This window comes from Pongo abelii, chromosome 6 (assembly GCF_028885655.2).
Source record: "Pongo abelii isolate AG06213 chromosome 6, NHGRI_mPonAbe1-v2.0_pri, whole genome shotgun sequence".
In the NCBI taxonomy this organism is placed as follows: Eukaryota; Metazoa; Chordata; class Mammalia; order Primates; family Hominidae; genus Pongo; species Pongo abelii.
In genome coordinates, this window is record NC_071991.2 from 123930161 (window position 1) to 123944683 (window position 14523).

The following is a 14523-nucleotide window of genomic DNA, read 5'->3' on the forward strand; positions in this document are numbered from 1 at the left end:
ATGTACGTTATAATCGTATGGTAGTGACTGCTTCTACTCATTGCCAGTCTTCTTGCCATCTTCTACACATATTCTTCTTTTGCATTTCGAATGTAATTATTTTGTGCTTGTTATTGTCGGTTCTTAACAATAAATAGGCAGTGTAACCAAGTGTTCGATAAATTGCCATTTGATTGGACATTTTAGCATGGGGAAAATGTTTTGTTGAAGAAAGGACAGCACTACAGCGATAAGCTGCCTGCTGATGTAAACACTATAAGGGTTTATGACAGGCTCACAATCTACCAATACTATTTTCAATTCAATTCAATTTGAGTAGATGAGGATTTTAGAGAAAGCAGCTGCCAGGAAAAACATATGACATTTAATCTTATCTGAGAACATGAAATCTTCTACAGAAGCTATAAGTACACACGTGTGTGTAATTTGAGTCTTAGTATATATTCAAAAAGGTTATAGAGGAAGCTGTATTCTATAGGATTTAAGCCAACAGACAAAAGAAAATATATTTCTTGGTATTTTTCCCAAGATACACTTGACTGAACAAATAACTTAGAGAGTCTAAAATTCCAAGGTGAAAACATTCAACTGATTGCAATTTTTGAACTATATATTTTTTTCAAAATAGTAACCTTAATTCCTTTTCTAAAATCCCACAAAAACCTACAATTAGTGTGGATGCTATTTGATTGGTTGAAAACTAGTCCCTGTTAACAGAATTTAAAACACTGCCAAAATACAGAACCCTGCGGATTACCTTATGGACTCAATATATTACTTTAAAAAATGATTTTAAAGAAAAACGACAGAATAATTGAAAATTGACTAATTCTGATTTTACATGCAAGGCACTCAAAATTACACAAAACTGAGTTGTGGTAAAGAAAAAAATATTCAGTGAATTTGCTCATGACCATAACAAGTAGCAAAAACAAAGATTACTCTAAAATTTGCCCAAGCACATTGGAATATAAAATCCATTTAACTTTCAAATTTATATAATAAACTGGTGATTATATATTTAAATTGGATGCATCATTTACAAATAATTTGGCTTTTATTTCTAAAGAGTGTGCCTTTTATTTCAAGTATCAAAATTCGTTTCCACATTATTTAGCAGATTTGTTTACTCAAAATCATAATCTACCAGATATTCATGCTGTTTATCTTTACTTTTGCTTTTATCCACACAAATTGATTTTTACCCAATTTTCACTATTTTGAGCCCAAATATTCTTCTCCATACTTGTCTAGATGCAGTCATTAGCCATTTAAAAAATGGTTTGCTCTTTTAGTCCAGACCAGAGAGAAAACTATGGCTCTTCCTTGAAGTCCAATTGGGTAGAACCCTTGTAGCTGCCCCAAAGAAGGTTGCACATTACAAGCACAATCACATGCCATAAACTGCAAACATCTCATTTTCCATTGCCTTCTGTTCCCAATTCAACTTGAAATGAGTCCTCTCCTTTCCACTTCCACCGCCACATGTCAAGCCCCCAATATTTCTTGCCTGGATTTCCTCAACAAACTTGTTATTTTATTTTTTCTTATCCACATCTCCTGCAACTCTTCAGACTCCACTGGCAGAGAAATTTCACAAAATATAATGGTACCGAGAACATATTCATGCTCAAAAAGATTAAATATACTCAAATCCCTAGCAAATGAAGTACAAACACGGCTTAAATCCCTTCATAAAATGACTCCCAATTATCTGACTATCCTTGTTTTATAGTAATCACATAATTTTTCACCCACACTGGAAGATTCTTTTTCAGTGGAAAAGGTGTGTTATTAACAAGGAAAAAAGGAATATGTGGCCTCCCAGTTCTCCTTGTGGCTATCCTAAATTTAAAACAGGTTTTTGGTCACAGGTTTTACAAACAATGCCCGACTTTCCCTTTTCTGAAAGTGTAAACCCACTATTTCTATTGTCTAGAAGGCTGTTTGCATCTGTTTCTTTCCCTCTTTCAGGCCTTTTTAAATTCCCACTTCCTTCATGGAGAGTTTCTTCATCCGTTCACCATCCCTGGTCCCAAGACCTCATACTGTGAACTTCACCTCCATTATCTTACTCTGCCTTGACCAGTCACCTCTGCACTTGGTATTATCCCCCTGACTTGACCCTTAAAAATTTGATGACTTCTTATTCATTTTTGCATTTTTCTGAATACCAAAGGTTTTTGCATAAAGCAAACATTTAATAAATATCTTTTATGAAATGCCATCATCAGCTATAAGCTGACACTTAAATTGTGGCCATTGAAAAGTATTTATTTAGCAATTGTATTAAACTTAAAGAAGAGGACGTTCAAAAAGGATTTGTGTCAACCAAAGATTTTGAGTCATTTTACAAATTCAAAATCATTCATCCATTCCTGCATCTAAAAGATTTTCTTTAAAAATTTATTATATATCAAAAGCCCCTAATATGAAAACGTACCTTTATGTTGTCTTAGAAAAGTTTTTCTTGAGACTTTCACTTAAATTCTTCTGTATGCAATGATTTATACTTGAATAATCTTCCATCTCCTGATCCCATTCTATAGAATTAATGAGTTTGATTTTTTTTTTGTTTTTCCTGTTGTGTAAAGAATGCACTCATATCTCGAGTTACCAATTTTAGATAGTATCTATTGGCTACTCACAGAAAAAGACGAGTGATTTAGTGTTTGCACAAGTCCCCTCTCTATCTCTCTATTGTCCCTTTTCATAGACCTCTCATTTTTTTTTTTTTTTTTTTGAAACAGAGTCTCACTCTGTCACCCAGGCTGGAGTGCAGTGGGCATAATCTCAGCTCACTGCAGCCTCCATCTCCTGGGTTCAAGTGATTCTCCTGCCTCAGACTTCAGAGTAGGTGGGATTACAGGCACCTGCCATCATGCCTGGCTAATTTTTATATTTTTAGTAGAGATGCCGTATCGCCAGGTTGGCCAGGCTGGTCTAGAACTCTTGGCCTCAGCAATCTGCCCACCTCCACCTCCCAGAGTGTGGGCATTACAGGCATGAGCCACCATGCCCGGCCAGACCCCTCAATTTTTTAAATTTATATTCATATTTTTGATTTACAGGGTTCATATAATATTTACATTACTCACATTAGCAGATAATATTTGTTTGTATAATATTTACACTACTCACAATAGTAGATAAATTAATACTTCTCTATTTTGTTTCTAGATTCCTTCTAACAATGTAATATCAATTCAAAAAGCAATTACTATATTATGGCTACTAAATATTATTCCCTTCAGATTCATTCAAGTAGCATAACTGGACTTGCAGAAAAAGAGTAAGCATAATTATTAAAATCCTGGTTTTTATAGGATTATGGATATATATGCATATATAGTGAATATATTAACCACCAAGGTCTAATATATCCTTTCTTGAGTTAAAAAAAAAAGTTAAAAAAAATCCTTCTAGATCATATGTGATTGCCACTGCCTTACTGTCTCATATCTGACATGCCTTTTTTTGGATAATGCATGTGTAGGTATGTAGGCCCAGATTTTCTGGCCCATTTACATTTTTAGCCTAACATTGATTGATAGTTTGGTTGGCTATAGAATATTAAGTTTAAAACACTGTTCCCTCAAGAAAAACTTTGCTCAATTCTGTTTAGAATTCAAGGAGGCACATGAGATCTGATGTTCATTCTTTGTAGGTATCTTTTTTTCCCTTCTAAAAGTTCCTAGAATTTTCTGTCAATTTTCTGTCAATGCATGTGTGTGTATGGGTGTATGTTCAAAATTTACTAAGATGTTTGGCCCTTTCCATTTTTTCAATTTTAAGAATTTTCTTTCTTCAGTTGTGAAATCTTCCTTCTGTTTTGTTTTTGTATTTAGATTATTTCCATTCTTTGTCTCTGCTTCCTCTTCTAGGATGTTTATTAGATATATATTGGGATCTTGCATTTATGCTCAACTTGTCTTAACTTTTCCTCATATTTTCCTTTTTTTCACTTTTCTCTCTGGTTCTGACTTTTATTTTGCCCTCTAGATCTCTGCTCTGGTTCTGTGTTTCAGCACATCTGTTCAGCTTTTTATTTTCACATTCATAATTTTAATTTCTGGGATAATATGCTTATTCCCTGACTGATATTTTCCATAGCCACTTGCATGTGTGTGTATGGGTGTATGTTCAATATTTTCTTGATTCACTCTTAAAATGCCAGTTAAAATTGTGTTTTCTTAATAACATTTTCTTATATTTCCTGAATTACCTGTGGGATTTTTTTTTTTTTGAGTCAGATAATGCTGTTTTGTTTGTTTCTTGTTTGTTTGTTTGTTTGTTTTTTAGCCTTTTAAAATTCTGCTCTGGGTTTTCTGCAGTTATCCTGCCATCCTTAGCTGTTGATGTAGAATTATAATAGGAGGACCAGGCTGCATGACAAAGATTACTGGTGGGGCCTGTTTTCTTTGTTTGAGAGGGCTGACTATGAACTTGTGAGTTTAGTGATTGTTTTACCTGGCTCGCTTCTCTTAAAGATGCATGGATATTGGCAAGCAAGCAGCCTGGAACTTACCCCAGGAGAAACCTGTTCTAAGAGTTGAGAAACTTATATTCTTATCCTAGGTAGAGCTGTATTTCCTATTCCCCCTGGCCATATCTGAAATAAAATCACTTCCAATTCTGCCCTTTCTCTTTCAGTGACTTATAGGTACAGAAGTCCTCTGTCCTCAGGTAATTCCCATTTTTTAGAGTTCTTTCTTTTAACTGGAACTCTTTCTACATTAAGGTTGGAGCAGAAAGGGGAAGTGAGGAGCCCAGCTGGCCCATATCTCCTGAAATGCAGTTCTTTAAATATTTCCCTAATGGTCACTCTGATGCCTGCTTCAGGACTTCATGTTGACTTTAGGTTTGGAAATTATTTGGGACTTTTATAGTGAGAACCACTTATGCATCTTGGGTGGTACTTCCCTTCTTTGAATTTCTCCATAAATCAGACCCAACTGGCTTTTACTTTCCGAGAGTTTCTCAGTTTTACCAAATGTTTGTTCTAACAATATAATGGCTTCCTCTCATTCTCTCTCCCTCTCTTTCTCCTTTCCTTCTAGTCTTCTTTCTTTTTTAAAATCTCATTATTTTTGTCATTTAATTGTTACCTTAGATGGAGGACATACATGTGTCTTTGTGCCAGCCATTATCTTGAACCAGAAACCAGATTACATTTCTTTTTATATATTTCTTTTAATTATTCAAATAAATCTATTTCGAATTTATTTTAGATAGCCCAGAATATATATTAATACTTGGTTAAATATTTTTTCCACACTTTAAGGTAGGTGGTACTAACCCATATGATACCACATTTAGATTTTTCTGTTACATTTCTCAACATAAAAATATATATATATGTGGTTACGGCCAAAAGGAACTGTTTGCTTGCAATCTGTTCTTCCTGGCATCCTGTATGTTCCAAGAGAGATAAGCATCTACTAAAGCATAAAAAATGTCTTACAAAATCATAATAAGTAAATCAGTCACTACATTCTGCATTATCAACAGTCCTGGGTGTCATTAAGATTCTGTCTGTATACAAAAGATTAGGTTTGTGTATATGATATTCTCCTAAAGCATTTTAACATAAAGTCATGGTCACTATGACTCTGAAAATATTCACAGTTCAGTCTTAATCAAATCTAGTACCTCAGGATTTTTCAATCATATTCAGAAAGCTGAACCATTTCGATGTGTTAGCTCTAGCTGTAAGTTCCCAGCCTGAGTACCCAATGGTCTAGTTGCATAAATTATTGTAATTTGGTCAGATAATTCAAACTGTTTGTAAACTCAATTTCAATTGAAAAATACCACAATGTCACTAATAATCAACACTTAAATTAAGTAATCTTCAGCCCCACAGCTTCCTCAGAACCCCCAAAAGTAGGATGTGTAATCTAAAAAGATTCATTGAGCAAATATTTATTTGTGCTATCAAAGAAGATGGCTTCCCCCAAAAGAATTCCTCTAAATGTTAAAGTTGGTAATTTCCTGCAGGAATAATAAGTAGCACAATCAGAAAAAACAAAAACAAAAACTTATATAAGGTAGCATTCCCTAGGAGAGCCACTTGGCAGTCCTGCCTGTATGTGCCCTACATGAGAATTCCATGTTTCCTCTGAATCTTCACAAGCATATCATTTAAACTAAGAGCATAAATGAGGCCACATAAATACTTTCTTTTCCAGTTTTTTTAAAAATTTACTTCCCCCTTCCAGAGCAGATTGCAACAGTCTGGTATAATTGATCTTGTCCACAAAAAATCGACCATAATACATTAAATAGTTCTGTAATGTGGCACCGTTCAAAAGGATCTGCTTCAAATGACTGTGAACTGATAAGGAAAGAAAATGGTATATAGTTGGCCGGGCACGGTAGCTCACGCCTGTAATCCCAGCACTTTGGGAGGCCGAGGCGGGTGGATCACTTGAGGTCAGGAGTTTGAGACCAGCCTGGCCAACATGGTGAAACCCCATCTCTACTAAAAATACAAAATTAGCTGGGCATAGTGGTGCACATCTGTAATCCTAGCTACTTGAGAGGCTGAGGCAAGAGAATCACTTGAACCTGGGAGGCAGAAGTTGCAGTGAGCCAAGATGGTGCCACTGCATTCCAGCCTGGGCAACAGAGCGAGACTTCATCTCAAAAAAAAAAAAGAAAATGGTATATAGTTTACCAACAGGTAGCCTAAGATAGTTATATGCAATGATTAACGATTACAAACATACAATGTGGATACTGATAATCATTTCTACTGCCCTCCTTTAAGGAAATGGAGAAATGTCAGGAGACAAGGTACGGCTGAAAATTTTGCTCTGGTTTGATCTATTCTGCAAATCTCTTCCATTGTTGTCCAGGTTATTGACACTGTTTCCGCAGGATTTTCAGGCTGTTCTTTTCTCACCTGGACTATTCCTTAGAGCAGGAATTTTATTACTGATCTCCGAACTACCTCTCAAATATGAGAGTTATTCACAATTCAAATTATAATACAAAGATTTCAGCAACTGCTCTCTGGTGATACTTTTTTTCTTCCAGTATTGTTTGCTAAATATTTGAAGGCAGGTACACACTGCCTCGAGAACAACTCTGTCCTCTCTCCAAATGCTCCAGATTCTTCTCTCCCTCACAGCCCTCTTTAACTGCTGTAATCTGTAAGATCTACTCTTCGGGCAAACCTCTGTGTTTAAGAAAACACTTTCAGGCCGAGTGCAGTGGCTCATGCCTGTAATCCCAGCATTTTCGGAGGCTGAGGCGGGCGGATCATGAGGTCAAGAGATTGAGACCATCCTGGCCAACATGGTGAAACCCCGTCTCTATTAAAAATACAAAAATTAGCTGGGAGTGCTGGCGTGTGCCTGTAGTCCCAGTTACTTGGGAGGCTGAGGCCAGAGAATCACTTGAACCCGTGAGACAGAGGTTGCAGTGAGCCGAGATAGTACCACTGTACTCCAGCCTGGTGACAGACCAAGACTCCATCTCAAAAACAAACAACAAACAAAAAAAAGAAGAAGAAATAAGAAAACACTTTCATTTGGGGGTCTGCTCAGGTATGGTCTAAATGGCAGGTGAAATTGAGACAATTACTTGGATAAATCAAATCACATCCTCCTACTCAATTCATTTGAATATATTCAGCCATTAAACAAATATTTTTTAAAGAACCTATTACAGACTCAATATTATGCTGAGTGCTGAAGATAAAATGGTGAGCAAAATCAAATAAAGTCCTTGCCCTCATAGGTAACAGCCTAATGGTGATGATAGCCAACATGTATTCACTGCCTATTATGTGCATGAAACACTTTTCATGACTCCTGTCATGTAACTTTCAGCAAAACAAATATGAGTTATCTATTAGTACAAAAAAACACACCATACAGAGACAAAAGAAGGTGTGTGTGTGTGTGTGTGTTTGTGTTTATTTTAAATAATCAACCTTCTTACTTCTTTTCCCCAGAATATATGAACTCAAGTCTTCTCTAGTTCGAGAACAGGGCTGGGTGCGATGGCAGGGGGTTGCTTTACATTGCTTTGTATTGGAATTTGTATTGTCCAGGGGGAACTCATTACCACCTACAGATACATAGCCACTTGCCCATGTTTTCTCAGCTATTTAGCAGACACAGGATTTGAACCCAAGATTTCACATTCAGGAGCTTATGCTCTTTCTTACTCCACTGGCCCACCTGTGTACCCCTACACTCTTTTGCCCCTAAAGTAGATAAATACAGAAAAAGAACAAGAGGGGTGATATGGCAAAAGTATCTCAATAGTTGCATCAATTCTCCTTTGCTTTGTGAATTCTGGATGAAACAAAGGACAACTATAATAATTCTTGCTTGCTCTTCTCTTTAAACATGTAGTAGTCCTATTTTAGAATAAGTGATAATGACAACTTTTTAGAAAAAAATCTACATGACCCATCATTAAATGAGAAACCATTTTTTTCAGAAAAAAAATTGTTATAATAGAGATTACAATAAGATGCATACAGAAGATTCCCATTGTGCTATAGTCTAACTTAAATCACAAATATGCATTTATATTATTATATCATTAATATTAGCTCATTGAATAGGCATTTATTGAGAATGGACTATAAGAAGAGCTATATGATAAGAGACATATTCATTCGGACAGACATTGCTTATTGTCCACAATAACAATGACTTTTAAAAGTGAGAAGAGGAAATAAAGGGGCAGGAGTGAGTAGAGGGAGGAGTCTAAGGTGACAACCAGGTTTCTGACTTAAGCTGCTATGCATCCTGAGGCCACCAGAAGAAAAGCTGGTTTGAGATTTATTGGAGGTTTTTTCTTTTCTTTTCTTTTTTTGCCTTTTTGAGTTTTATTTTCTTTTCCACTTTGAGGGTGTTTTGTTTTGTTTCCATCGGATGCTCTAGAAGAAGCAGAGTGCTCATTGGAGGTTGACAGTGTCATAACCCTTGTCTGATTATCTCGATTTTATGAGCCCAATTAAGGATGATAAAATATGTGTTTTAGAGATTTCTGCCATCCTTACAGCCCCTTACCATCCCTAAGGATACGTCTCCTGACTATTAATTACATTTTAATTTTTTCTCTTTTCAGTACAATTATGTGAGTTTGTGTTATTGCATGGCCATGCCTCAGTGGTCTACCCTTCCTTCACATCACTTTTCTATAGGGAAACCAAAGGTGCATTTATACCATCATTTAGTTGAATTCAGCAGTAGTTACAAATGATGTTATTAAAATCTATTGGGAAAAATGATACATCTTGATTCATTCAAAATGATTCATTCAAAAACAGAGGACAAAGGAATGTGGGGAAGTTAAATGATATATCATTGAATAAAGGCACTTCAGAAAGCTATCTGTCTTCATAACTGCTACAAGTGTCCTTTATAACTTGATTTTACCCAAACGTTTTTCAAAACATCTGTCTAAACTTTTCAACTATGTTTAGTTGTTATTCCTGCTTCTTGTAATTTCAGAGAGACCTGTATGGTTCAATGCATTCTCTGACGTTATTCTGAGAAGAAACAATTAAATGCATACTGGAAGACATTTTGCTCTTCTACATGTTGTAAATTCGGTGTCACCAATGCACAGTTGCAGAATGCACAGTTCTGTTGTTTGCTTTCTCATCACAGATCTGACCCCTCACCATCTTCCCCTGCCTTGAGCCTGATCCTTTTCTGACTTTGAGCCTGGCACCTTGCTGGTGCCAGCAGGCATCAGGAAGGCATGGGCTGGGAGCCAGACTAAGCCTTGCAAAGGAGGCTCAGGGAAGCCAACTGACACGGGCTCAATAATTAGTTCAATGCCAGACACAATGCTCAATAAGGAGCTGCTGGGTTAATGGATGTGTGCGCTAGCTAGCTGTAGTAAACAATTCAAGTTGATAACATGGGGCTGATTGAACAGTACAAATGAAAATGGAGGACTGACCAGCTGTTTGGTCCTCCAAGGTCAATACAACATTTAAAGCCTTCTTGTAGAGATACACAAGTTTTGTTCATTTTTAATATTCATGTCAATAATTTAAGCTGTGTGAAAACATGAACATTCTCAAGCATTTATTCTTTTTTTTTGATAGAGACCAGGTCTCACTCTGCTTCCCAGCCTGTAGTGCAGTAGCATGATCCTAGCTCACTATAAACTTGAACTCCTGAGCTCAAGCAATCCCTGCTGCCTCAGCCTCCTGAATAGCTTGGACTACAAGTGCACGACACCATGCCCGGCTAATTTTTTATTTTTATTATTGTAGAGATAGGGTCTTGTTATGTTTCCCAGGCTTGTCAATCATTTTATGTATTGTCTTGAATAATAAAAGAAACTTGGACAGAGAATAGCAGGTAGCAAATTTTCAGATGTAGATTTAGGGTAACACAAAACTTTATAATGTGAAGTACCTCAGTACCAAAATCTTAGTTATTTATAATATGATAGCCCTTGATGTAGAGCTAACTTAAATTCAACATTTCCATGACTAAATAATTTGTGGACTCTAAAATATTCTCAAAATTCCTAGAGTTAGCATTTCTTAATTGATTTCTTTAGCCTTTTTTACATTCAACTATATTCTAAATACAAAATGAATCCATTAACATATTTTATAATGTGTCTTTCAGTGTGCTTCTTAGATTTAGTTTGATTTCAGAAAGCTAAGAAAGAAAAAGGAATTTTGCTAGCCACGCTCAATCATATCTGCATAGGCATAGCTATATAGACACCCATAAAATTATGCATAATCCCCAGGTTTTCAAATGAATGAACACCTCCCACAGTCTCAGCAACACAGGGCAACCTCCAACCTCTGGCATATTCATGTGTCCATTTCACTGTGAAATTCTTATCATCTTCATCACTGCTCCTCAGGGGGCATCTACAACTCTGCAATGTTATTGTTCTGAGAGAAAATGGTTATTTTTAAAAAATTTCCTTCCAAAAACCTATTTAATAAAATCACAAGTTTATTCTCTTCAGCAGCAAGTTTGCTGAAGTACATTATTTGTCCAAAAATAGTTGAAGGCCACATTGATTGAGGAAGGGATGAATACTCATACTAATGAGCTTTCTGTCCTGTTGTTGTGGAAATTTTCTGTGAACTTGCTGGGATTTTCTGCTGGGTCATGCAGAACCTCCTCGGAATGTTATAGCCTGGGAAATGTAATTACCCCAGGACATTTCATTTTTCTCACAATTTCTGGTGTCAGAGGATGGAACAATCAAGTCCTCATTCTGAAAGGACTCTCTCACATGCCCATCAGGGCAGAAGGGTTATCATTACAGAAAGACAGCATTCTCCTCTGTTTTTCAAGCTGGTTTAGCTCCATCCCACTACCCAAAAAGTGGAATTCAGAGTTCTCTTAGTTCTCTGCTTTTCTGTACATAGAATTACAACATCCAACTTGGCAAACACTCCCTTCCTATACAGATATTCTTTACCAGCAGTATTTTATGTGGAAAACATTAACAAGAGATTAGTGACAAAACAAATTACTTTGGGGGAGTCCATTGATCTTTGCCTTCTAAAATTTATAAGCTGCTTTATATAATTATCCATAGTTGCCTTCTTTACCCTTATCATCAACTTCCACATATGAAAAAGTAACAAGAATGGGGACTGAGAAGAAATAGTAAGATGGTTCAGACTGAACGAAGCCATTCAGTTTTTGTATGTGTGTGTGATTATTTCACTATAAACTCTGCTTCCATGACTAAAATCATCATAATTACCAAGCAATGGCTTTATCCCAGAGTTACATTAGAACAGAAAAGAAGGCATTTGTCATGCAGTGGCATATCTCGGGGACAGCTCACCTCTGTGAACCATGTCTGCCCTTTCTTCCTCCTTCTTTTAATTAACATTTGGAAAAGAACAGTGATGTTACCAGATAGCAGAGCTGGGAAGGGAGACTCAGAAAGCGATGTGAGCTTTGTCAATCTTCAACCTTGCCAAGGAGGACACATTAAAGTGTTTTTCATGGGAAATCAGGCTTTGTCAACACAAATTCAAAGCAATGTGACCTTGATGGATGGAGATATATATATGTGTATATATATATATACACGTATGTGTATATATATGTATATATGTGTATATATATGCATGATAAGTAAGAATAGCACAGACTGAAGCATCTTTAGAGAATATAAGTGAACCAAATAAAACGAGGAAAAGCATCCTAAAAGAGGATGTTAAATCCAGGAAAAAGTTGTCAAGTGTATTTCCTTCTACTTACCTTTTCTGCTGACTGGGCTGTACCAAAAAAGATGGGGATGAAAGCTAACCAAATGATGCAGGTAGTATACATGGTAAATCCAATAGGTTTGGCTTCGTTGAAAGTCTCTGGGACACCTCTCGTTTTAATGGCATAAACAGTACAAGTGACCATCAAGAGGATACTGTATCCAAGTGAACAAATGAGTGAGAGATCAGAAATGTCACACTTGAGCACTCCCCTGGCCTTTTCTGGATCTAGTGTCCGCTGCTCTCCATAGTCAATGATGATGTGGGGGGGATCCACAACAAACCAGACAAACACTCCAAGGAGCTGGACAGAGATGAGGCTGAAGGTGATCACCAGCTGAGATGCTGGACTAATAAACTTGGGCGCTGTGACAGATTTCTTCCCCTGCTCAAATATTCGGTGGATACGGTTTGTTTTGGTCAGAAGGGCTGCATAGCTGAAACACATGCCAAGTCCTAGGAAGATCCGTCGGAAGGAGCATATGATTGTATCTGGTGCTGCAATCATTAAAAAGGTGATTGAATAACAGAGAAAAATCCCTGTTAGGAGCACATAACTAAGTTCGCGTCCTGAAGCCCTCACAATGGGTGTGTCATTATAGCGGACAAAGGTCACGATCACAAAGGTGGTGGCGATGATTCCCAATATTGCAACAAACACAGGCACCACAGCCCAGGGAGAATGCCACTCCAGTTTGATGATGGGGATAAGCTGGCAGCCTGTGCGGTTCATGTTGGGTCTCTGATCCAGAGGGCAAAGTTCACAAGACAGCTCATCCACCTGGTAGTTGTAACCTTCACAGCGTTCACAGTGCCAGCAGCAAGGGACCCCTTTCACCGTTTTCTTCCTCTCCCCCGGCTTACACGGCAGGCTGCAGACAGACGCCGGGTGAGTATGTTCTCTATGAGCCCACTGCATGTCTTCTACCTGTGGGTATAAAAAATTAATGAGCCTTCCATTTTTCTCCCATTTATAATATCCTAATCCTAGCCACGGGTTTGTAATGAATCACAGAATGCTGACAGTACAAATACAGTTTACCATAATAAGAGTCTAGTTTTTTTTTTCCCTGATATTGACTTTATGAAAGTGTTAAGTGACTGGATCCAAAAATCATTCACTTCATCAACTTGATGAGTGTCATTAGTTTCCATTTACCTCCTCAATGCTGACCAATGTGACATCTGGAGAGAGATTTATTGCTCGAAACAGTTTTAAAACTAAAAAAATAAAATACAAAAAAATAATAAGAAGCCCCGTAGAAAGATGCTTTAGAGTTAATCACAAACATAAATGCCAGAATCCCCTAAAACACTGCGTTAGGATATAAACATATATAAAAGATGATCCATGTCTTTCTACCATACTTAGGGAAATTCAAATCACACTGCATCAATTTTGAAAGGAAATGGCAAAATGAGTTACTTTAATCTCTGACTTTCCTCATGTGTTCACGGAGATAACTATATTAATGTGTTTTGCCCTGTTTAGGCTTGAAATATCCTTTTTTTCTTCAGTCTTGCATTTCCATGTTGTGCAAAACACCATGCTGAATGAGATAACTTGATGGCAATGTTTTTTTACTGAACAAAAGTGGCCCTATGGTGATTTAAAGCAGGGAAATTAGTACAAATGAGATTTTCCCTACTTTACTTAGTATCTGCTTCAGGGCCTTAAAATCCAACCTTATGCTTTCAGGTTAAATCATAGAATAACTCTATCGAGATACAAGCAGTTTGTGAAAGAGACAGTGCCAATCATTGATCTCTTACCTTGAATTTGTTTTTCTTATTAGACACACAGTAATTTTAGCAGAATGCTAATAGGACAAAACTGAAAATTATGGATGACAGGAGACCACTTACTATGAAAAGCAGCTACTATAAAAGGTAAGCTGTATGAAGTGAGTAATTTTTTCACTGGTGTGAACAAACAGTGACTGGCATACAATTTGCCCTCAATACATATTTGTTGAATTCATGAGGGAGAAAGGATGGGAAAGGCACCACAGCAGAGCCCTGAGGAATAAGCAGACAGCTTGGAAGTACTAGGATGTGGAAATAGAGGGTACTCAAGAGGAACAGAAAAGGGAGATGAAGGAATGTTTCAGAAAAAAAGAAAAACTTATTTTCATAAGTTCACCTTCACTAATAATCCAAAAGAATTACTATACTTTGCGGTAGTCAGTCCCCACCATGGCCCCCAATAACCTCACTTCTGAAAATTCATGTACTCCTGTGGCCCCCTCCGACTTTGAATAGGGCTAGTCTGTGTAAACAAT

The 14523-nt window shown here is 36.9% G+C and overlaps 1 protein-coding gene across 1 annotated transcript in view; it reads right to left on the reverse strand.

The window, feature by feature from the left end:
* The window catches only part of GRM8 (glutamate metabotropic receptor 8), an 836758-nt gene that overhangs the window by 80881 nt on the left and 741354 nt on the right, over nucleotides 1–14523 (reverse strand). The window contains exon 9 of the mRNA XM_054559748.2: nucleotides 12234–13165. Coding sequence (XP_054415723.1) covers nucleotides 12234–13165 — 932 coding nt within the window. The remainder of the gene's footprint in view (nucleotides 1–12233; nucleotides 13166–14523) is intronic.